The sequence below is a fragment of the Giraffa tippelskirchi genome, chromosome 5 (genome assembly GCF_054371585.1).
Source record: "Giraffa tippelskirchi isolate mGirTip1 chromosome 5, T2T-mGirTip1v1.2.pri, whole genome shotgun sequence".
In the NCBI taxonomy this organism is placed as follows: Eukaryota; Metazoa; Chordata; class Mammalia; order Artiodactyla; family Giraffidae; genus Giraffa; species Giraffa tippelskirchi.
The window spans coordinates 18,979,443-19,002,016 of record NC_137279.1 but is presented as its reverse complement, the minus strand read 5'-3'; the positions used below and the strand labels follow the sequence as shown (position 1 = coordinate 19,002,016).

Below are 22,574 nucleotides of genomic sequence, written 5' to 3'. Positions count from 1 at the left end.
AAAGTAGCATCAACATATATACATTACCATGTATAAAATAGATAGCTGGTGAGAGGTTGCTATATAACAGAGGGATCCCAGCCAGGTGATCTGTGATGATCTAAAGGAGTAGGATGTGGGGAGGGGAGGGAAGCCCAAGAGGGAGTTGATATATGTATAACGATGGCTGATTTACATTGTTGTATGGCAGAAACTGTCATAATGTTGTAAAGCAGTTTTCCTCCAATAAATAAATAAACAAAGGACATATGTGTTTGCATTCCCATGAAAATGGTGTATGAGTATTATTTCATGTGTGTGCTGAATGACAGTCAAGGTTTCATTACTTCAAAAATATTTGCTAATCTGATATTAAAAAATGGCATCTCGTTGATTTACATTTCTTTGGTACTTGGGTTTACTATTTCTCACATGGTAGGACTGTTCTCATTTTTCCTTTTCAAACCAAATTTGGTGAAAAATTGTTACTTTATTACTATCACTACAGAATAATGTAGCTTAATTTTAAAATTTATTTTTTGTGTTGACAAACATAGCTAACATAAAATTTGCCTTTTAACCATTTTTAAGTGTACCGTTCAGTGGCATTTAATTTATTCACACTGTTTACAACCAAGTTTCACTACTATCCACCTCCAGAACTACTTCATCCTCCTATACTGAAACTCTCTGTACCTATTAAACAGTGACTCCCTATTCCTGCCTTTCCAGCCCCTGGCAGCCCCCATTCTACTTTCTGTCTCTGTGGTTAAGTGTCTAGTTCATTATCATTAGGTACATTCACAGTGTGCAACTATCACCATTTCATTCATCTCCACAGCTGTTTCATTTTTCCAAACTGGAACTCTATGCCCACTAAATAATAGCTCTCATTCTCCCCTCTGCCATTGTGTTTCTATGACTTTGCCTATTCTAGGTACCTCATATAGGTATGTAATCTTATAGTATTTGTAATTTTGTGACCAAATGGCTTATTTTACTTAGCATAATGTTGTCAGGGTTCATGCGTGTTGTAACGTGTCAAAATGTCCTTCTTTTTTAAAACTGAATAATATTTCATTATATGTATATACCAGTTTTGTTTATGCAGTCAGTTGTTGAAGAACATTTGAATTGCTTGTACCTTTTGGCTATTGTGAATAATGCTGCTATGAACATGGGAGTGCAGCATAATTTTTTTTTTTAACTTTTCCATTGTCTTTTGATCTTTAACCATGTTAAAAACCAGATTTAAAAAAATTTAGCTGCCATTAAAATGTGTACACAGTTCATCTTTCATGTCTTTTTTTTTTTTAACATAGCATGCATTTTTCTGTGCTGCTATTGAAGCATATTATCAAGGTGAACAATACCCTAGACTTAGAATCATGAAGCCTGGGTTTATGTCCTATTTCTGCTCTCAACCATGATTCCTTAAGTTATTTCGCCTCATAGATCTCTAGTTACCGCATCAGCAAATTAAGCATACAGTACCCACTTTATAAGGTGTTTAAGAGCAATAAGGTAATGTATGTGTTCAAATTACAAAAGCTGTTTCTGTATTCAAGTTACTGTTTATGTAATTTAGACAATTCTATTGCTGGTAATGTAGGTTGAAATGTTTTAAATTATAAAGTTATGCATTGAATGTCATGTACAACTTTTGTTTCAACAATTTCCTTAAGATACCCATATAAGTAAAATTATTTTGAGTCAGAGAATAATTGTTCAGAGAATATGAACAGTTTTATAAATCTGGCTGTGTAGTTCTTACCATAGAGTTTTTCAAAAGGATTATGTAGTTTAGTTGGCAGTTGATAACCTTTTTCTCTTCACCTCTGGGTTTTATCCTTAAAAAATTTGGGGGTGGTTACTTTTTTATAGGGATAGAGTAGTACTTCATTCTTGTTTAATATGCTTGTCTTTTTTTTTAACCATTTGATTTAAAAACAGTTTATTTTTTAATAGCAAGTAGGAGATGTTAATGGAAGAAACGTCACTTTCCTTATATGGAAGTGAAGAATGAACTGCTTCAAAGTCCATTTTAAGATATTCTGGTTTGCGCTTTTCGTTATTTTATTGAAATCTAGGTGTTAGTTATCTCTTGGTAGCTTCTAATACTGGGAATCAGTTTTATAAGAAATTTACTTTACAGGGCTAGATTCACTCACTGGAAATATTCAGAACTCACTTGTTGATGAAGAAAAAGTGCACTCTGGTTCAGAACGTGGCTCTCATCAAGGAAAGAAATCTGGGACCAGTAGCAAACTTTCTGTGAAAGATTATGAGCAGACTCTTGATACCGATAGCACTTTGGAAGAACTTTCTGGGCATTCTTTGAGGTAAAGTAATGCATATTTTATACTGTAATTTGTATTTCATTAAAGTTACAATATCATTGATGCTCAGAGAATTCACTTAATAAATTTATGTACTTTTTATAGTTTTGTTCATAGCTCTGGTCTTTATATTATAGAATATACTCATCTCTCACCTAAACTATTATAGCTGCTGCCACAGGAATTCTTTGCCTCTAGTGCAATCCACCTTTCTATTCCAAACACAATTTTCGCGGTTGTTTTCTTCACTCAGTCATTTGACCAAGCATCTACTCTCCTTAGGGTACTCTGGAGCTCACAGTTACCCCGCAGATCAGCACTTAGAGCTTAGCTTTATTTGAAGTGTTATTACTAGGCTACCAAAGACTATCTTACTTCCTTTGTTTATGCATTTTTTCTTCTCACCTATATTCTTCCACTCTTTAAACACAACCACTTAGTACCCTTTTGGTATCATTGTTTGTTTGTACCTCTGAACTTTTTGCTTATGCTCAACTTATTAGACAATTAGATTTTGAAATCTCACTCTTAAATTGATTGTGTAACTTGCACACTGTAATATCATGTATTATGCACTTAGCCTATTGCTTACAAATAACTATTGCTTCATGTACAATTCCTGCTCTGTCTCCATGACTTTGATCTGCTACACTGGTTTTGTTCTTCTGGAAATTTAAGCTTTGAGAAGGCATGGATTTTTTTTTTTAGTTTAAAACTATGTGCTTTTTCCAATACAGTGTTACATACAGACAATCATTTTTAATGCTTTCATGTTGCAGATAGTGCCATATTATTAATACCATCATTCCTGTGTCTAAAGTTGAATTTTAATTTCTTTGCCAATGATTTTGGAATTCAGAAAACTTTACCTTTCCTTAAGAGATATCTGATGATTTAACTGGCAAAGTCTACAAAGTTAAACATTTCTAAACAAACTCCAGAGCCAAATAAGGTGATAAATGCCCCATACTATAGTCTAGACCCCCTACTTCCTCACCTATGGAGATTAACAGTGGATAAAACGATTTGAGGATTTGATACAAAGGAGTCCAGATTTTTTAAAAAATTATTTAACTTATATTGTCTTATTTGGCTATACACACTTTCTGTGTCCACATTCTTTTCCTTTGTTTCTTTTTTATATTTTAGAAAACTTATTAATATCATTGGAAACAGCTAGTCTAGGTAAGTCTCTGAAGAGCAAATATGAATTCATCTTGTAAATCCGTATGGTGAGATTTATCTTATGAGTCAGTTCAGTTCAGTCGCTCAGTCGTGTCCGACTCTTGCGACCCTATGCACTGCAGCACGCCAGGCCTCCCTGTCCATCACCAACTCCTGGAGATTACTCAAACTCATATCCATTGAGTCGGTGATGTCATCCAACCATCTCATCCTCTGTCGTCCCCTTCTCCTCTAGCCTTCAATCTTTCCCAGCATCAGGGTCTTTTCAAATGAGTCAGCTCTTCGCGTTAGGTGGCCAAAGTATTGGAATTTCAGCTTCAGCATCAGTCCTTCCAATGAACATTCAGGACTGATTTCCTTTAGGATGGACTGATTGGATCTCCTTGCAGTCCAAGGGACCCTCAAGAGTCTTCTCCAACACCACAGTTCAAAAGCATCAATTCTTCGGTGCTCAGCTTTCTTTCTCAACTCTCACATCCATACATGACCACTGGAAAAACCATAGCCTTGACTAGATGGACCTTTGTTGGCAAAGTAATGCCTCTGCTTTTTAATATGCTCTCTAGGTTAGCCATAACTTTTCTTCCAAGGAGTAAGCGTCTTTTAATTTCATGGCTGCAGTCACCATCTGCAGTAATTTTGGAGCCCAGAAAAATAAAGTCTGCCACTGTTTCCACTGTTTCCCCATCTGTTTGCCATGAAGTGATAGGACTGGATGCCATGATCTTTGTTTTCTGAATGTTGAGCTTTAAGCCCACTTTTTCCCTTTCTTATGAGTACTTTGTTTTAATACTGTGTTGGAATTCTTTCAGGGAAATCTATTAGGAGACAGAAGTAATGATAATTCTTTCTGTGTTCTGTAAATTGTCAGACTTAAAAACAGTATTTCTCTAAACTTCAGAAAATTAAAGGTTACTGGAAGCTAGTGAGTGCCTCTGAAGACTACTTTTATTCAAATTTAAATGCTGGTATAAGAGAAATTTTTACCTTTGAAAACCATGTCATAGTTTTATTAAAGCTAAAAATAAGCTTGCTTTAGTATGTTGAAATATGCTAACTGCTAACATGCTTTATGGGATATTTGAGTCAGTAAATCTTTAATGCAAAGCAACATGCTTCTTATTATCAGAAACAGTACCTTTAATGAGCTTAATTTATCAAAGAGGGGCTTGACCTGTGCCTTGTGTTGAATTAAATGCTTTGAGTTGTTTTAATAAAACTGCTATGAGAGGTTACTTCTTAGAAAGTTCAAGAAAGAACTATAGCATTAAAAAGTGGACAGAAACAAATGGACATATATAAAGTATTTAGAGATGGTTAGTATGAAACTTTTTGCTGTGACTTTTTGGTTAATAAAAGTAATAACAAAAGTAGTTTTTGTCTTTTAAAATTTTTTTAACACAAAGTGATATTCTCTTTCAGAGACATATTTTAAGGTATTTTTTATGAAATAGGCTTTACCTTGCCTTTTTTATATGTTTGTAACTTTATTGCTATATAAGATCTTAGTATTCTAGAGGATTTTGCCTGCTACTACAATAAGTTATTCATAGTAAATTACATTGTAGAGGAAGGAGTTTAGTCCCAATTTAATCAAAAGACTCCTTTTCCATATTATTTTGAGCAGGGCTTGTCCCTAGCTTGTTCCCCGCTATAAATCTGGTAATAAAAGGAGTACTCATAGTCATTCATTCAGTGTAGCAACTCTGTTAAATGAATAAATCACAGCTTTTTATCACAGCTTTTTAAAGCTAATGTAAGTTTTGCATGTTGTTCTTATTGTTTAGATGGTTTTTGAAGTAGATTTCCTGTCTCTAATATCTTTATGAAACAAAACTTGTAGTGTCTCATCAGATAAGGGAAGATCTCAGAAAACTCCAACTTCTCCCATATCTCCAAGTTCTCAGAAACTGTTGCAGTTTGACCTTCCAGGAACTTCATTAGAAAGATCTAAATCCTCAATAGTAGTGACTCCAACAGGATTTAAGCCTAATGCAACTTTTGCTGATGTGAACCTGGCTGCCAGCAGAACGACGACAGAGATGGCATCAACACCAGGCAAGTATATCCATGCAGCTGTAATTTAAAAAATAGGATATGAATTTATTTCTAAAAATTTATTTCAGTTAAACCATAGAGAAATGTTACTTCAAGTGAATGCAATTACTGTTTGAAGTATTAAAAGTTGTGCCAGAAAATAAATATTGAAAAGCACGAGAGATTCAGTAGTGGTGACTTTTCCCATCTTGCCAGCATCAGTCAAAAGACACTTGAAAAATGTGTCCTGTGTATGTGTATGTATTATGTACACTGGCACGGTTTATATGTATGTTCACATGCATGCACACTCAAAAGAAGTAACTAGTAGAACACTATGTACTAAAATGTCACTGTCTTTCATACAAAGGATAGCATACTTGTTTTTGGATCTTAAAATAAGAAATGAATTTTAGAAATCAGATGTAATTTCACATGAACTTTTATACATGACAATTATATGCCTTCCAGGTTCTAAGCGCTTTTCTCCTGCTGGCCTCCAGCATCGGATGGCAGCAGAACTCAGTTACTTGAGTGCCATTGAGGAGTCGGTGCGTCAGCTGTCAGATGTAGAAAGAGTTAGAGGAGTTTCACTTGCCCAACAGGAGAGCGTGTCTCTGGCCCAGATCATAAAGGTATCTGGAATTCTCTCTAGCTTTCTGTGTTTCTCTTTCTCTTTTCTTTGCTATTTAGAATGATCTGAATGATGAGTTAAAAAAGAAAACACAAAACTTTAAACTGCTAAGTAGAAAAAATAGTCTTGTCACACAGTACCTATAAATAATCTTGAGAAAAACTGTCATATGCTAAAAAGATAATTAAACATGCTGGATTTGGCAACAGAACAGTAATACAGTCATTCTCTTTCAAATACTTCCATTTTCTACATTCTTTACCTTTTTTTGTTACAGTGTGAAAATTGGCTTATCAAAATTTTTCAATATTGTCTCTTTTTGTGTGACAAGTCAGAAATGACTTTGGTTTTGTTTTGTTTTTTAATACCTTATTTGTACTGAAAAGTTTCTGAAATCTAAGTGTTTGGTAGTGCCAGGATAATAGGACTTTTCTTTCTTTTTTTTTTTTAATAAATTTTTTTATTTTAGTTGGGGGCTAATTACTTTACAATATTGTAATAGTTTTTGCCATACATTGACATGAATCAGCCATGGGTCTACATGTGATCCCCTTCCGACTTTTCTTTAAGGAAGCTAACAAAAATCTTAGTGTTCCTTGGTGGAGATGCTATTGGTATCTTTAAAAAAAAAAAAAACAACTGAGGTAGCATTTGCATATAATAAAATACACAGATTTTAAGTATATAATTTGATGAGTTTTGAGCATGTAACAACCACCTTAATCAAAATGTAGTACACTTTTATCACTCCAGAAGGTTCACCCAGGCCCCTTTTCAGCTAATCTCACCACCCAGAGGCAATTAGTATTCTGATTCATATCACCATAGTTTATTTCTGCCAGTTCTAGAACTTCATAAAATGGAAGTATACTTTGTAGTGTGTTGTGTTTAGCTTATTTTATGCAGCATAACATTTTTAAGATTGATCCATTTTGTTGCATCTATGGTGCTTTTGGGTTTTTTTGCTGAGTAACATTCCACTGATGATTATATCACAATTCATTTATCCATTCTCTTGTTGGTGTACATTTGTGTTATTTCCAGCTTTTGGCTATCATAAATATTCCTGCTATGAAATTTTTTTTTCAATTCTCTGTGTACGATACAAAATTTTACTTTTCTTGCTTTACACCTAGGAGTGTAATTGCTTGGGTTAAGTATATATTTATGAGAAAATGCCATTCTTTTTTCCAAAATAATTGTAACATCTTATACTCTGATGGCAGTATATGAGAGTTCTAGTTGTATTGTTTCTTTGCTGTCATTGTGGATTCTAATCATTCTAGTGAAGGTGAGGTAGTATCTCATTGTGGTTTTTAATTTGCATTTTTTTTATGACTGATGAAATTGATCTTTTGGTATATTTATGATTAATCTTATATCTTCTTTTGTGACTATGTGTTCAGATCATTTGCCTCTTTCATAATTGGGATATTTGTCTTTTAATTATTGAGTTGTAGGAGTTCTTTATATATTCTAGAACAAATCCTTTTCGGATATATCTCAAATATTGCTTTCCATCCTAGACTTGGGGCTTCCCTGATAGCTCAGTTGGTAAAGAATCTGCCTGCAGTGCAGGAGACCCTGATTCGATTCCTGGGTCACAAAGATCCACTGGAGAAGGGATAGGCTACCCACTCCAGTATTCTTGGGCTTCCCTTTGGACTCAGCTGGTAAAGAATCTGCCTGCAATGAGGGAGACCTGGGTTCGACCCCTGGGTTGGGAAGATCCCCTGGAGAAGGGAAAGGCAACCCACTCCAGTATTCTGGCCTGGAAAATTCCATGGACTGTATAGTCCATGGGGTCACAAAGAGTTGGACATGACTGAGCGACTTTCACTTTCACTCACATCCTAGCCTTGCCTTTTCATTTTTTTAAACTCTGTCTTTTGAAGAGCAGAAGATTTTAATTTTGATGAAGTCTAGTTTTTAATTTTTTTCTTTTATGGTTAGTGCTGTTTGTATTCTAAGAAATCTTTGCTTACCCTAAGATATTAAGATACTCTAACAAAGATATTCCTTAATGTTTTTCCCCAAAACTTTATAGTTTTGGCCTTTGTATTTAAGTGTGTGAGCTATTTCAAGGTAATTAAGAATTGTGAGGAACGGATCAAAGTTAATTCTTTCCCCCCATACAGATGTTTGGTGGTACTAGCATCATTTTCTTAAATTACCTTGACACCTTTATCAACAATTAAGTAATCATATATGTGTTGGTCTACTTTTGCATTCTGTTCTAGTGACCTATTTGTCTAGTACCATACTATTTTACAATAACTTCAGGGTGAGTCTTTTTTCTTCTTTCATTTTTTCAGTTAAAATTTTTTTATTGAAATATAGCTGATTTACAGTGTTGTGTTAGTTTCAAGTGTACAGCAAAGTGAATCAGTTATACATATGCATATATCCACTCTTTTTTAGGTTCTTTTCCTGTTTTGGCCATTACAGTTTTTTGAGTACAGTTGCCTGAGCTGTGCAGTGGGTCTTTATTAGTTATTTAATTATCTATTTTGTATATAGTAGTGTGTATATGTTAATCCCAATCTCCCAATTTATCCCTCTCTCCCATAGTAGGTCTTGAAATCAGGCTGTAATTACTCCAGTCTTGTTCTTTCCCAAGATGATTTCAACTATTCTTTGTTTTTTCTGTCTAACTTCTAGAATCAGTTTGTCAGTTTCTACCAAAATTTTTTAAAAGCCTGGTGTAATTTTGATTTGAATGACATTGAATCTACAGATCAGTTTGGGGAGAATTCACATCTTAACAATATTGCATCTTCTAGTTTATGAACATAATATCTTTCTCTATTTGTTTAGGTTTTTTAGATATTTCTCTCAACAGTAATTTTCAATATAGAGATGTTACACTTTTTAAAAGTTATTCTTAAATTTTATGTCTTTTGACAATAAATTTTTTTTTTTCAATTTCATTTTCTAGTTCCTCTTAAAATACCTATAGATAGTTTTTTTGAGTGGAACTATTCAGCCTTCCTTCACTCCTCCCAATAAATAACAACAGTGCTGTCCACTCATTGTGACAGTAAAAGCTCTCCAGACACTTCCAAATGCTCCCTGGTGGACAGTGCAGCGGAGCTAATTCCAATTTTGTTAAAAATCACTGGATTGAGAAATGGCCCTTTTGCAGCTACCATCTTTTCCTTGAAATCTGAAAAATCACTAATACTATGTACTATTTTAGGGATATATTATAACTCTGGGTTTCCACATATGGCCAGGGCATTGTATGACTTCATATATAACGTTACCACCTTTAGAGAACCTATATTATTTAGCACCATTCTAGAAGAGATGATAATATATAAATTTATAGATAACATCATATGGAATAATTGTAAGAAAGAGTTAAAAAGAATACCTTTGGGGGCAATGTTTTTATGAAGCTGCTCCTTCAAAGTCAAAGGAGTCATAAATTTGTGACTTATGAAGCATTATTTTTATTTTTACATGTAGGATGTTTTAATGTCCTCCAAAGAGCTGCCTATAGCTTTTGTTTTAAACCAGCTTTTTGATATCAGTTCTTAGTTCTGTATCCCTTGGAAATTTTTTTCTATTTTTGACACACAGTAGGTGGTCACTAAATACTTTAGATAAATAATAAATGGTTGATGTCTATGCTATTTACTCTCTTTCCTTTAGGCTCTGATGGGTTGCTTCAAAAGATTGGTGTTAGGAAAACAGCTTTCCATTTAATATAATTTCTACGTTAAAAATAGTTTGCTGCTGCTAAGTCGCTTCAGTCGTGTCCGACTCTGTGCGACCCCATAGACGGTAGCCCACTAGGCTCCCCTGTCCCTGGGATTCTCCAGGCAAGAACACTGGAGTGGGTTGCCATTTCCTTCTCCAATGCATGAAAGTGAAAAGTGAAAGTGAAGTTGCTCAGTCATGTCCGACCCTTAGCGACCCCATGGACTGCAGCCCGCCAGGCTCCTCCATCCATGGGATTTTCCAGGCAAGAGTACTGGAGTGGGTTGCCATTTCCTTCTCCGTAAAATAGTTTAGTATCTTAGAATTAATAGTTGATCATTTCTTTATTTCTGAAGGCACAGCAACAACGCCATGAAAGAGACTTGGCCCTTTTGAAGTTGAAGGCTCAACAGGAGGCTCTGGAATGTCAGAGACAATTAGAAGAAACCCGAAGCAAAGCAGCTCAGGTAGCTTCTTTTGCAAATTTCTATCCTTGAAATCATTTTAGATTTCTTTTAATTTTATAGAAGGAAAAAGGAAAGATGTAAATAATAATGTTTTAGTACATTATCCCATGAGTTAATTTTATGCCATTTGACTCTAATAACCACCTTGTGAAATTAAGTAATCAGGTCAAGATTTATCCTCAGTTTAGAGAAATGGAAACTGGTACATGTAGTTACTTGTCTACAGACAGATCAACTTGTAAACAGTGGAGTTAAGACTTAAACTTCAGCAGTGATTTTAAGATTCCAGATTTTAAACTCTAAATTTTAAGACATGAAATCCAGATAGTAGTCAGTTTGTCCCCCCTTCCCCCCCACAGGGCAATTGATCCATGAAACTGATTTACATGTTAAAACTAATTTGGGTAGGATGAGACTAGACATAAAGTAAGTTATCTTTCCCCCACTTTTATTAACAGGTCCATGCAGAATCATTACAGCAGGTGGTTAAGTCACAGCGGGATATGACTGAAGTCCTGCAGGAAGCAACATGTAAAATAGCCAGTGAGCAAACAGAGGCTGCTCGCCTGACCACAAATGCAGCACGCCAGATCTGTGAGGTAAGAGCCACTGACAGCACTTTTCCTTTAGGTCTTTTTAGTCAGCCTGAGTACCTTTGGTCTTAGCAGTAATGGGTCCCTAACATCTAGCAAATGCATGCTTTTAATAAGTGACTTTTAGTGAGGGCCATACCCTATTGAAATGAGGCATCATTTATTGTAATCTGTTGTCCAGGTGAATGATTCAGGGCAAAAGATGCAAAAGAACTCTATATTTTTTCCCCTGAGTAATCTTTTTTAGAAGATTGTGTAATTTATACTAATATGTATTTATAATAATATGTGTATAATATATATTTTTACAATAATATGTATCCCTTTTAAGTATACAGTTCTATGATTTTTGACAATACGTAGGTACAGGCATCTATGTATATTTTTTATTTATTTATTTATGACTGTGCTGGGTCTTTGTTACTTTGTGTGGGCTTTTCTCTAGTTGTAGTGAGCAGGAGCTACTCTCTAGTTGCAGTGCATGGGCTTCTCATTGCGGTGGCTTCTCTAGTTGCGGAGCATAGTCTCCAGGTGCACAGTCTTCACTAGTTGTGGCACATGGATTCAGTAGTTGCGACTCCTGGGCTGTAGAACACAGTCTCAGTAGTTGTGGCACACAGGTTTAGTTGCTCCATGGCATGTGGGATCTTCCTGGACCAGGGATTGAACCTATGTCTCTTTCATTGGCAGGCAAATTCTTTACCACTGAGCCCCAGGGAAGTCCTAGGTATATTTCTTTATCATATCTTTCCATCCCTATAAATACCACTGTAATCAAGAAATTTCCAGCACTCTTAAAAGCTCCCTCATGCTACTTTGCAGTCAGTCCCCAATCTCAGTCCCAGGGAGCCCCACACCTGTTCTATATGTAGATATTTCATTGTTATACAGAGTGATATTAGTGTCTTGTTTTTTTCTTAATTGTACCAAGGATAAAGCCAGAAATAGTTTTACTGCTGTCTCTATATAGGATATCATGATCTATACTATAAAGTTTGAGTTTATTTTAGCAGTTACTATTTAGGACTGTTTGTGAAATGATTCTGCTATTAAAAAGCCATTAACGTGCTATATGCTGGGTACATGGGGCTGTACAAATTAAGTATAGAGTCTCTTTTCTCAAGAATTTTAGGTTACAATTAACAAAGATTTTAAAAACATTTCAGTTTGTCAAAGCAATGATGGAATTATCACCAAATGAATAATATATGTCAGTAATGACTAAGAGTAGGGAAAATGTACTTCACATTATTGGTGAGGTTAGAAAATTTTAATTGAGTTAGCTTCTTGAAGAAAGATTTAATTTTTGGCTTTAGTCAGTTCAGTCGCTCAGTCATGTTCAGTTGCTCAGTCATGTCCAACTCTTTGCGACCCCATGGACTATAGCACGCCAGGCTTCCATGTCCATCACCAGTTCTGGAGCTTGCTCAAACTCATGTCCATTGAGTCGGTGATGCCATCCAACCATGTTATCCTCTGTCGTCCCCTTCACCTCTTGCCTTCAAACTTTCCCAGCATCAGGGTCTTTTCAAATGAATCAGTTCTTCACATCAGGTGGCCAAAGGATTGGAGTTTCAGCTTCAACTTCAGTCCTTCCAATGAATATTCAGGGATATTTCCTTTAGATTGACTGGTTTGATCTCCTTGCAGTCCAAGGGACTGTCAAGGGGCTTGTCCAAACCATCATTCAGAAGCGTCAGTACTTTGACAATCAGCCTTCTTCATGGTTCAGCTGTCACATCCGTACATGACTGCTGAAAAAAACATAGCTTAGACTAGACAGACCTTTGTTGGCAAAATAATGTATCTGCTTTTTGATATGCTGTCTAGATTTGTCATAGCTTTACATCCAGGGAGCAAGTGTCTTTTAATTTCATGGCTGCAGTCACTAACAACAGTGATTTCAGAGTCCAAAAAAATAAAGTCTCTCACAGTTTCCATTGTTTACCCATCTATATGCCATGAAGTGATGGGACCGGATGCCATGATCTTAGTTTCTTGAATGTTGGGTCTTAAGCCAACTTTTTCACTCTCCTCTTTCACTTTCATCAAGAGGCTCTTTAGTTCCTCTTCACTTTCCACCATAATAGTGGTGTCATCTGAATATCTGAGGTTACTGATATTTCCCCCGGCAATCTTGATTTCAGTTTGTGTTTCATTCATCCTGGCATTTCGCATGATGTATTTTACATAAGTTAAATAAGCAAGATGACAATATACAGCCTCAACATACTCCTTTCCCAATTTGGAACCGGTCTGTTGTTCCATGTCCAGTTCTAACTGCTGCTTCTTGACCGCATGTCGATTTCTCAGGAGGCAGGTCCGGTGGTCTGGTATTCCCTTATCTCTAAGGATTTTCCACAGTTTGTTGTGAGCCACACAGTCAAAGGCTTTGGTATAGTCAATAAAGCAGAAGTAGATGTTTTTCTGGAACTCTCTTGCTTTTTTGATGATCCAACAGATGTTGGCAGTTTGATCTTTGGTTCCTCTGCCTTTTCTAAATCCAGCTTGAACATCTGGAAGTTCTCAGTTCATGTACTTTTGAAGCCTAGCTTGGAGAATTGTGAGCATTACTTTGCTAGTGTGTGAGATGAGTGCAGTTATGGGGCAGTTTGAACATTTGTTGGTATTGCCTTACTTTGGGTTTGGAATGAAAACTGACCTTTTCCAGTCTTGTGGCCATTGCTGAGCTTTCCAGATTTGTTGATATATTAAGTGCAGCACTTTCACAGCATCATCTTTTAGGATTTGAAATTGCTTAGCAGGAATTCCATCACCTCTACTAGCTTTATTCGTAGTGATGCATCCTAAGGGCCACTTGACTTCAGGATGACTGGCTCTAAGTGAGGGATCACACCATCATGGTTATCTGGGTCATTAAGATCTTTTTTGTATAGTTCTGTGTATTCTTGCCACGGTTTCTTAATATCTTCTTTTAATTTTTTTTTCTTTGGTTTACTGTGGCTTATTTTAGACTTGAACAATTTCTGCTTAGTAATTCATAGATTGTTATAGTTAGGTGAAACCTTAGAAAATCCTGTGGTCTACCTCTATTTATAAAGATGTTGAAACTTCAAGAATCTAAATGACTTGCCCACAATATGTTACCTATTATGGCAGAATTTGCTTGCTTTCAATACAGTGATCTTTCCAAGACACTCGGCTCTCTCTCAGTTCTTCTGTGACATTACCTTTTTGCATCTTCTTTGCCTTCTGTGTGTTCATATTTAGATGGCGGAGTTGACTCGAACTCATATCTCAGATGCCATCACTGCTTCAGGAGCTCCCCTGGCAGCGCTATATGATCACCAGCGGCAGCACACTCCAGACTTTGTGAAACAACTAAGGACAAGAGCTGAAACAGATAGGTTAATATCCAATCATTCAGCAAATATGTAATGAGTATCTGTTATGTCCCGAGCACTGTTGTGGGTACTGAAAATATAGTTATGGACATATAGTCTAGTGGGGAAGAGAAACATTAATCAAATGTTCCTTTAGGTGAGTAAACACAAATTAAGATAAGTATTATGAAAGAAAGGAACATTTGTTTTTGAGATATACAGCAAAGGAGTTTGAATAGCATGGAAATCAGAGAAGATTTTCCTGAGGAAGTAAAGCTAATGGTGAGATCTAGTGGATGAAAAGGAATCAGTGATATAAAGGAGATAAGGAATAAGCAGGTCAGTGCATGCAAAGATGGAAAAGAAAGTGAAAGAACACCAAAGAGACTGGAGGCAGAGGGCAAAAAGGAGAAAGGTAGGAGATGATGCAGGAGTCAGATCGTGGTAGAACTTTGCAGATCCTCTGGATTTTGGAGTTTATTCTAGGAGCAATGAAAAGTCACTAGAGAGTTTTTTAGGCAGTGCTGGGTGATATCATCATGACTGTGTGTATATTTTTTTTTATGTCAACTTTGTCTCTAGTTCATAGAGTTTCAGTCTATTCACATTCATTGATACTTGAGGTGATTTGTGTTTATTTCTCATAATAAATAGATATTCTTTAATGTGTTATACACTTTTCTATGAGCAAATACCTTTATCAAATAGTTTGTAACCCGTATTTCATAATTTCTATTCAAGATTTTATCTCATATTAAACAGTATTTAAAATCTTTCTCTTATTTGAGACTTTAAATGTTTTAATCAGTTTTTCTTTTCTTTGTAGGAAAAGTCAGTCTGGTTCACTTTCTCAGAGTAAAGAAGGAACCCTTGACTCTAAGCATCAGAAATTTTCCCCGTCATATGATAGTTATTCTGAGTCTTCAAGATACAAGAATCGTGATAGAAGGTGAAGAGAGTTTGATTTAGTAAAGTCTGATAAATGGCTTAGACATTGTTTTTTTTTAATTCTTTTATCTTATTTCTTTAAATGATATAGTGTTTTCCCTTCTGTTCTGGCTTCCCTGATTTTTAGCCAGTTTACAAAATAGTTGTTCCATGTAATAATATAGCTACCATTCCTTCACAATCTACTGTACAAGTACTGTAAGAATTGTTTTTCCTGCATTTAATCTTCACAGCAACCTTCTAAGACAGATATTATTGTCATTTTATACAATCACATAGCTAGTAGCACATCAAGAAATTGAACCATGATGTATCTGGCTTGAGAGGACACTGCTTTGCTGATATCCATATTTTTTGACATTACTGTATGTACTAATTTTTATCATTATGAAAGGAAATTGAATACTTTGTCATTGATACTTGATACTTGGTCACATCTGTAATTTTCAGTTATGGATCTGTCCTTGGATTAAAAAGTTTTAGAGGCTACTTTCCATCATTCTTAGAGATAGGATACCTATGTTATCAGAGTATACTAAAACCTCAATTTGAAATATTAAATCATGAGACTGAAAAATATGAAAATTAATGGGGGGTAAGTACCAACGGTTATTAAGTACTTTGTGTCTAGAACTATGTGACTTTCATTTAACCTTCACTGACACTTAATTTAGGCCATCACCTGAGTTCCTGCAGTGGTCTCCTAGTAGGTTTCCCTGTCCTTTAACCTTTCCCTGCTCTATTCATTAACCACATGGCAATCAGAGTGATTGTTCAAAAATTTGCAGCTGATTGGTTATTTACCTCTTTGAAACATCAGTGTTTCCTCAGAGCCACGTAGTATAGCATGGAAGTCCCTTTGTTATTAAGCCTTTAGTCCATCTCCAGCTCTGTCACTTGGCATTTCCCCTGTTACCATATTTTACTAATTCTAACTACTTCGTTTCTCTAAGAGCCTTGCTCTCTTTGTCTCCTGTGCCATTACATGCTGTCCCTTCTTTCTAGACCCTCCCTACTCCATTTTATTTACTTTAGTTTTACTTCCCCTTTAAGAATCAGTATTAGCCCCTCATCTGCTTTAGAGATCCCTGCTGTGTTCACCCACAGCAATCCAAGTGTAACTGCTGCTGCTGCTGCTGCTAAGTCGCTTCAGTCGTGTCTGACTCTGTGCAACCCCATAGACGGCAGCCCACCAGGCTCTCCCGTCCCTGGGACTCTCCAGGCAAGAACACTGGAATGGGTTGCCATTTCCTTCTCCAATGCATGAAAGTGAAAGTGAAGTCTCTCAGTCATGTCCGACTCTTAGAAACCCCATGGACTGCAGCCTACCAGGCTCCTCTGTCCTGGGACTCTCCAGGCAAGAACACTGGAATGGGTTGCCATTTCCTTCTCCAATGCATTAAAGTGAAAAGTGAAAGTGAAGTCACTCAGTCACGTCAAACTCTTAGCGACCCCATGGACGGCAGCCTACCAGGCTCCTCCGTCCGTGGGATTTTCCAGGCAAGAGTACTGGAGTGGGTTGCCATTGCCTTCTCCACCAAGTGTAACTATTATAGCCATTACCAGCTTCTATATTCTTACTCCTCTCCTTATTACTTGTAGACTAAACTTGGAGTTCTTTGAGGACTTCATTTTCATCACCCCTGCAATGAAACCCTATACCCATTAGCAGTCACCTTGTATGTCCCTTCTTTCCCAGCTTCTGGCAACAACTAATCTACTCTTTATTTTCTATGGACTTTTGTCTATTTTGGATATTTCATGTGAATAGCACCATACAATAGGTGGCTCTTTGTGACTGGCTTCTTTGACTTAGCATAATGTTTTCAGAGTTCATCTATCATGTATCAGAACTTTATTCCTTTATATAGCCAGATAATCTATTGCATGGATGTCCCACATTTATCCATCAGTTGATAGACTTTAGGATTTTTTTCATTTGTTTTGCTCTTGTGAATGGTGCCACTGTGTACTGATTCACGTACAGATTCTTGTGTGGATATATTTCATTTCTCTTGGGTATATACTTAGGAAAGGGATTGAAACTCTATTTAACATCTTGATGATATGCCAAACAGTTTTCCAAAATAGCTGCTCCATTTTACATTTTCACCAGGAATATAAAGATTTTCCACGTCCTTACTAACACTTGTTGATAGGCTAACGAAGACAATGTCATTCCTGTATCTCTAGAGTTTAGCAATATGCCAAGTATGTAGTAGGTAGTCTACTACATGTTTATTGAGTGAATGATTGGCACATAACTGCTAAGTAGAAGAATTGAGATTAACTGCATACCCTACTGATTCCAAAGCACTTGTGGTCTCTTGCATTCTGTCTTTTACCTTATAGCTTTATTATACAATTTATCCTTTCAAAAACATTAAGTCAGACAAATAATTATGTAATGCCTCGGAGAAGGCAATGGCACCCCACTCCAGAACTCTTGCCTGGGAAACCCCATGGACGGAGGAGCCTGGTAGGCTGCAGCTCATGGGGTCGTGAAGAGTTGGACACGACTGAGCGACTTCACTTTCACTTTTCACTTTCATGCACTGAAAGAGGAAATGGCAACCCATTCCAGTATTCTTGCCTGGAGAATCCCAGGGACGGAGGAGCCTGGTGGGCTGCCGTCTATGGGGTCGCACAGAGTCGGACATGATTGACGCGACTTAGCAGCAGCAGCAGCTGATAAGTACCATCATAGAAATATGCGCGCGCGCACACACACACACACACAGTATAAACACAGAAAAAGAAGTGACCAAACCCTCTTTGAGAGTAGAGAAGGAGTCTACAAACAGTTTGCAGAAATGCTACTTCAACTGAGTCTTGAATTCATTAAGCATAGAGGAAAGGTAGGGCGTGTCACAGGAGGGAAATAGCTTATTCAGGGGACCTTAAAACTTGGCTTATGGTTGGCTGTGTATTTTTATTTGGTGAATAGATAAATTAAGGAAAGCAAAGAGGGAGGAAGGAAAATACTAAACTTTAAAACAGGTTCACTAAGCATTTGGAAACCTGAGGCTTAAAGTAAGAAGGGCAGAGCTAATGATACAGACTTGAGGCTTACTCCAGATGATAGCAGTAGAAATTATAGATATGCAGAAGATTGTCTTCGGAGAGTATATAGCATAAAGGAGAAAGAAACCAAAACCCTAAGAAGCACAATCATTTTAAGAAAAGATAGAAAAATTAAAAGGAAGTGAAAGAAATACAGGAAAACTTGCTAGGGAGGTAGGGAGAGAAGCAGGTGGGAGTATAGTCAGGGAATAGAAGAAAGGAGAGCCCTTTTATCATTTAATTTTGTTATAATTTCAAGCTTACAAAAGCATTGTAAGAATAATACAGGTTTCCCAAATATCTTTCATCCAGATTACCCTAGTGTGTTAACATTTTACTACATTTGCTTTAGCAAGCTTTGAAAGGAAGAAGATAAGAGATTCATATCACCTGATATAGAAAAAGAAATTATCTATTGGATGTGACAGTTAGAGTTTAGGTAGAGTTTATAAGAACAGTTCCAGTAGAACAAGTGGGAATTGAAGCAGGCTGCAATAAATTATGAGGTCGATGAAAAGTAAGGAAGTGGAAACAGCAAGTAGAAGCCCCCTTTCCCAGTAGATTGATTGATTTTAAAATGAAAGGCAAAAAGGGAATGAGAGCCTGAGAACAGTAGTTCCCCATCATTACTATTTAAAAGTGAAACCTTCTTTTCTGCTACTCATCTTTTCTAAAATAGTTTCTTCTCAGACTTATGTCTAAGTGGAATTTTTATGTTTTATATCTTTCATTGTTTCATATCTTGATCATAAGGCACATTTCCTTGGCCAAATAAGTTACTTTGAAATTATATCCTTATTTTGTTGCCTTAATTTTTTTTCTCATTTGTTTCCATAATATGCCTAAACAGGAGTAGTAGTGGTAGCAGCCGTCAAGAAAGTCCTTCAGTTCCATCTTCTAAGGAAAATGAGAAGAAACTTCATGGTGAAAAGATGGAGAGTTCTATTGATGAACAGGTTCAGACCGCTGCTGATGAGTCTTTTCGAAGTGATAGTGTACCATCTCTTCCTGATGAAAAAGGTATCTTTGTTTGCACACATATGTGTAATTACTTATATGGGGAGGCTTCTAGAACCCTTTCAGATATTTGTGACTGAGCTAATTAATATAATTAGAACATGGTGATATTGCAGACAGGTTTCATGTCTGATATTAAATGTGTCAGGTAAAACTGTTTCAAATGCACCATGCCAGTAACCTTGCTAATATTTTATGTGATTGTGTGTCATGATCCTAAAGGGAGGCAAAACTAATTCTAGGAGAATGTGCATGTGAATGGAAAATATATATTCAATACTGAAAAAAATTACTTTTATCCTATTGTAGGTATGTAACATGATCATAAAAAGGAGAATACATCATTAGACCTTTAAATTTTAAACAATATAGTAAGGATACAATTTCTTACAAATGATGATGCCATCAGATATATTAATTAGAATGAATTAATTACCTAACTCCTCCTGGATCATAAACTAAACCTGTACTCCTGTCAAATCATGAATAGTAAATAATACAGCAAAGAAAATAAAATTTGGCAACAAATGGCACCTTAAAGACACTAAGTCAGCAAATTAACAGCCTCTATTTTTAGATATACCCTTAAATAACTTCATTAAGCAGTGTTTTTGATTGATAGTCTAAAACTCTGTTCAAAGCAAGATGAGCAAGGCAGACTTTGGAAACTAAGAAGAATATATTTAAATTTCTTCATCCTTTAAATATATTTTTTTGTAAATTTTATAGTGAGTATAAAATAGGGGTGCGTGCTAAGTCGCTTCAGCCCCTGAGGGGCTCCTCTGTCCATGGGATACTCCAGGCAAGAGTACTGGAATGGGTTGACATTTCCTTCTCCAGGGGATCTTCCCAACCCAGGGATCAAACCAGTGTCTCTTGCGTGTCTCCTGCATTGGCAGGTGGGTTCTTTACCACTGGGAAGCCCTAATATAGGGGTACAGTAGTCTATAGTTATGGCAGCCCTAGCTGATTAATACAGATGTTGGTACCTAGAAGTGAGGTGCTGCTATACTTTAAGTGTGAAAGTGGCTTTGACTGGATAATGAGTAAAGGATAGAACAGTTTTTGAGGTTCATGCAAAAAAAGCTTACATTGCCCTGCAGAGATTATTGGTAGGAACATATGTATATTAAAGGTGATTCTGATGAAGTCTGAAAAGGTGGAAATAAGGAACATCTTGGGCTTCCCTGATGACTCAGTGATAAAGAACCCACCTGCCAATGTGGGAGGTGTGGGTTCGATTCCTGGGTCAGGAAGATCTCTTGGAAAAGGAAATGGTAACCCACGCCAGTATTCTTGCCTGGGAAATCCCACGGACAGAGGATCTTGGCAGGCTATAGTCCATGGGGTCACAAATGATTTGGACACCACTTAGTGATAAACAACAACAAGGAAATTAGAAATTGGAAGAAAAACAGTCTTTGTTATAAAGTGGCAAAGAACTTAATTGAACTTGTTCTAGTGTTTGTGGAAGTTCAGTTCAGTTCAGTCATGTCCAACTCTTTGCGACTCCATGGACTGCAGCATGACAGGCCTCCCTGTCCATCACCAACTCCCGGAGCCTACTCAAACTCATGTCCATCGAGTCGGTGATGCCATCAAATCATCTCATCCTCCATTGTCCCCTTCTCTTCCTGCCTTCAATCTTTCCTAGTGTCAGGGTCTTTTCCAGTGAGGCGGTTCTTCACATCAGGTGGCCAAAGGATTGGAGTTTCAGCTTCAGTGTCAGTCCTTCCAATGGATATTAAGGGATGATTTCCTTTAAGATTGACGGGTTTGATCTTCTTGCAGCCCAAGGGACTCTCAAGAGTCTTCTCCAACACCACAGTTCAAAAGCATCAATTCTTCGACACTCAGCTTTCTTTATAGTCCAACTCTCACATCTGTACATGACTACTGGAAGAACCATAGCTTTGACTAGACAGACCTTTGTTGGTAAAGTAATGTCTCAGCTTTTTAATATGCTGCCTAGGTTGGTCACAGCTTTTCTTCCAAGAAACAAGCATCTTTTAATTTCATGGCTACAGTCACCATCACCATCTGCAGTGATTTTGGAGCCCCCCAAAATAAAGTCTTCCACTGTTTCTGCTGTTTTTGCATCTATTTGCCATGAAGTAATGGGACCGGAGGCCATGATCTTAGTTTTCTGAATGTTGGGTCTTAAGCCAACTTTTTCACTCTCCTCTTTCACTTTCATCAAGAGGCTCTTTAGTTCTTCGCTTTCTCCCATAATAGTGGTGTTATCTGTGTATCCGAGGTTATTGATATTTCTCCCGACAATCTTGATTCCAGCTTGTGCTTCATCCAGCCTGGCATTTCTCATGATGCGCTCTGTATATAAGTTAAATAAGCAGGGTGACAATATACAGCCTTGATGTACTCCTTTCCCGAGTTGGAACCAGTCTGTTGTTCCATGTCCAGTTCTACCTGTTGCTTCCTGACCGCCATACAGATTTCTCAGGAGGCAGGTCAGGTGGTCTGGTGGTATTCCCATCTCTTTAAGGATTTTCCACAGTTTGTTGTGAGCCACACAGTCAAAGGCTTTGGTGTAGTCAATAAAGCAGAAGTAGATGTTTTTCTAGAACTCTGTTGGTTTTTTGATGATCCAGTGGATGTTGGCAATTTGATCTCTGGTTCCTCTGCCTTTTCTAAATCCAGCTTGAACATCTGGAAGTTCATGGTTCACGTACTGTTGAAGCCTGGCTTGGAGAATTGTGAGCATTACTTTGCTAGTCTGTGACATGAGTGCAATTGTGCAATAGTTTGAACATTCTTTGGCATTGTCTTACTTTGGGGTTGGAATGAAAACTGACCTTTTCCAGTCCTGTGGCCACTGCTGAGTTTTCCAGATTTGCTGGTATATTGAATGCAGCACTTTCACAGCATCATCTTTTAAGATTTGAAATAGCTCAACTGGAATTCCATTGCCTTCACTAGCTTTGTTCATAGTGATGCTTCCTAAGGCCCAATTGACTTCACATTCCAGGATGTCTGGCTCTGGGTGAGTGATCACACCATCGTGGTTATCTGGGTCATGAAGATCTTTTTTGTATAGTTCTATTGTGTATTCTTACCACCTCTTCTTAGTATCTTCTGCTTCTGTTAGGTCCATACCATTTCTGACCTTTATTATGCCTATCTTTGCATGAAATGTTCCCTTGGTATCTCTAATTTTCTTGAAGAGATCTCTAGTCTTTTCCTCTCTGTTGTTTTCTTCAATTTCTTTGCATTGATAGCTGAGGAAGGCTTTCTTATCTCTCCTT

General features: G+C 36.9%; 1 protein-coding gene across 9 annotated transcripts in view; it reads left to right on the top strand.

Moving 5' to 3' along the window:
* Positions 1-22,574, top strand: part of CEP350 (centrosomal protein 350) — a 147,280-nt gene that overhangs the window by 62,385 nt on the left and 62,321 nt on the right. For all 9 annotated transcript variants that reach the window (XR_014052384.1, XM_081485854.1, XM_081485851.1 and 6 more), the window contains 8 exons: positions 2,135-2,321; positions 5,347-5,561; positions 6,012-6,175; positions 10,236-10,346; positions 10,805-10,945; positions 14,171-14,307; positions 15,110-15,232; positions 19,145-19,314. Coding sequence is in view for 8 of the 9 variants with exons in the window: in XM_081485854.1 (XP_081341980.1) it covers positions 2,135-2,321; positions 5,347-5,561; positions 6,012-6,175; positions 10,236-10,346; positions 10,805-10,945; positions 14,171-14,307; positions 15,110-15,232; positions 19,145-19,314 (1,248 nt within the window). In the remaining variant the exon portion in view is untranslated. The remainder of the gene's footprint in view (positions 1-2,134; positions 2,322-5,346; positions 5,562-6,011; positions 6,176-10,235; positions 10,347-10,804; positions 10,946-14,170; positions 14,308-15,109; positions 15,233-19,144; positions 19,315-22,574) is intronic.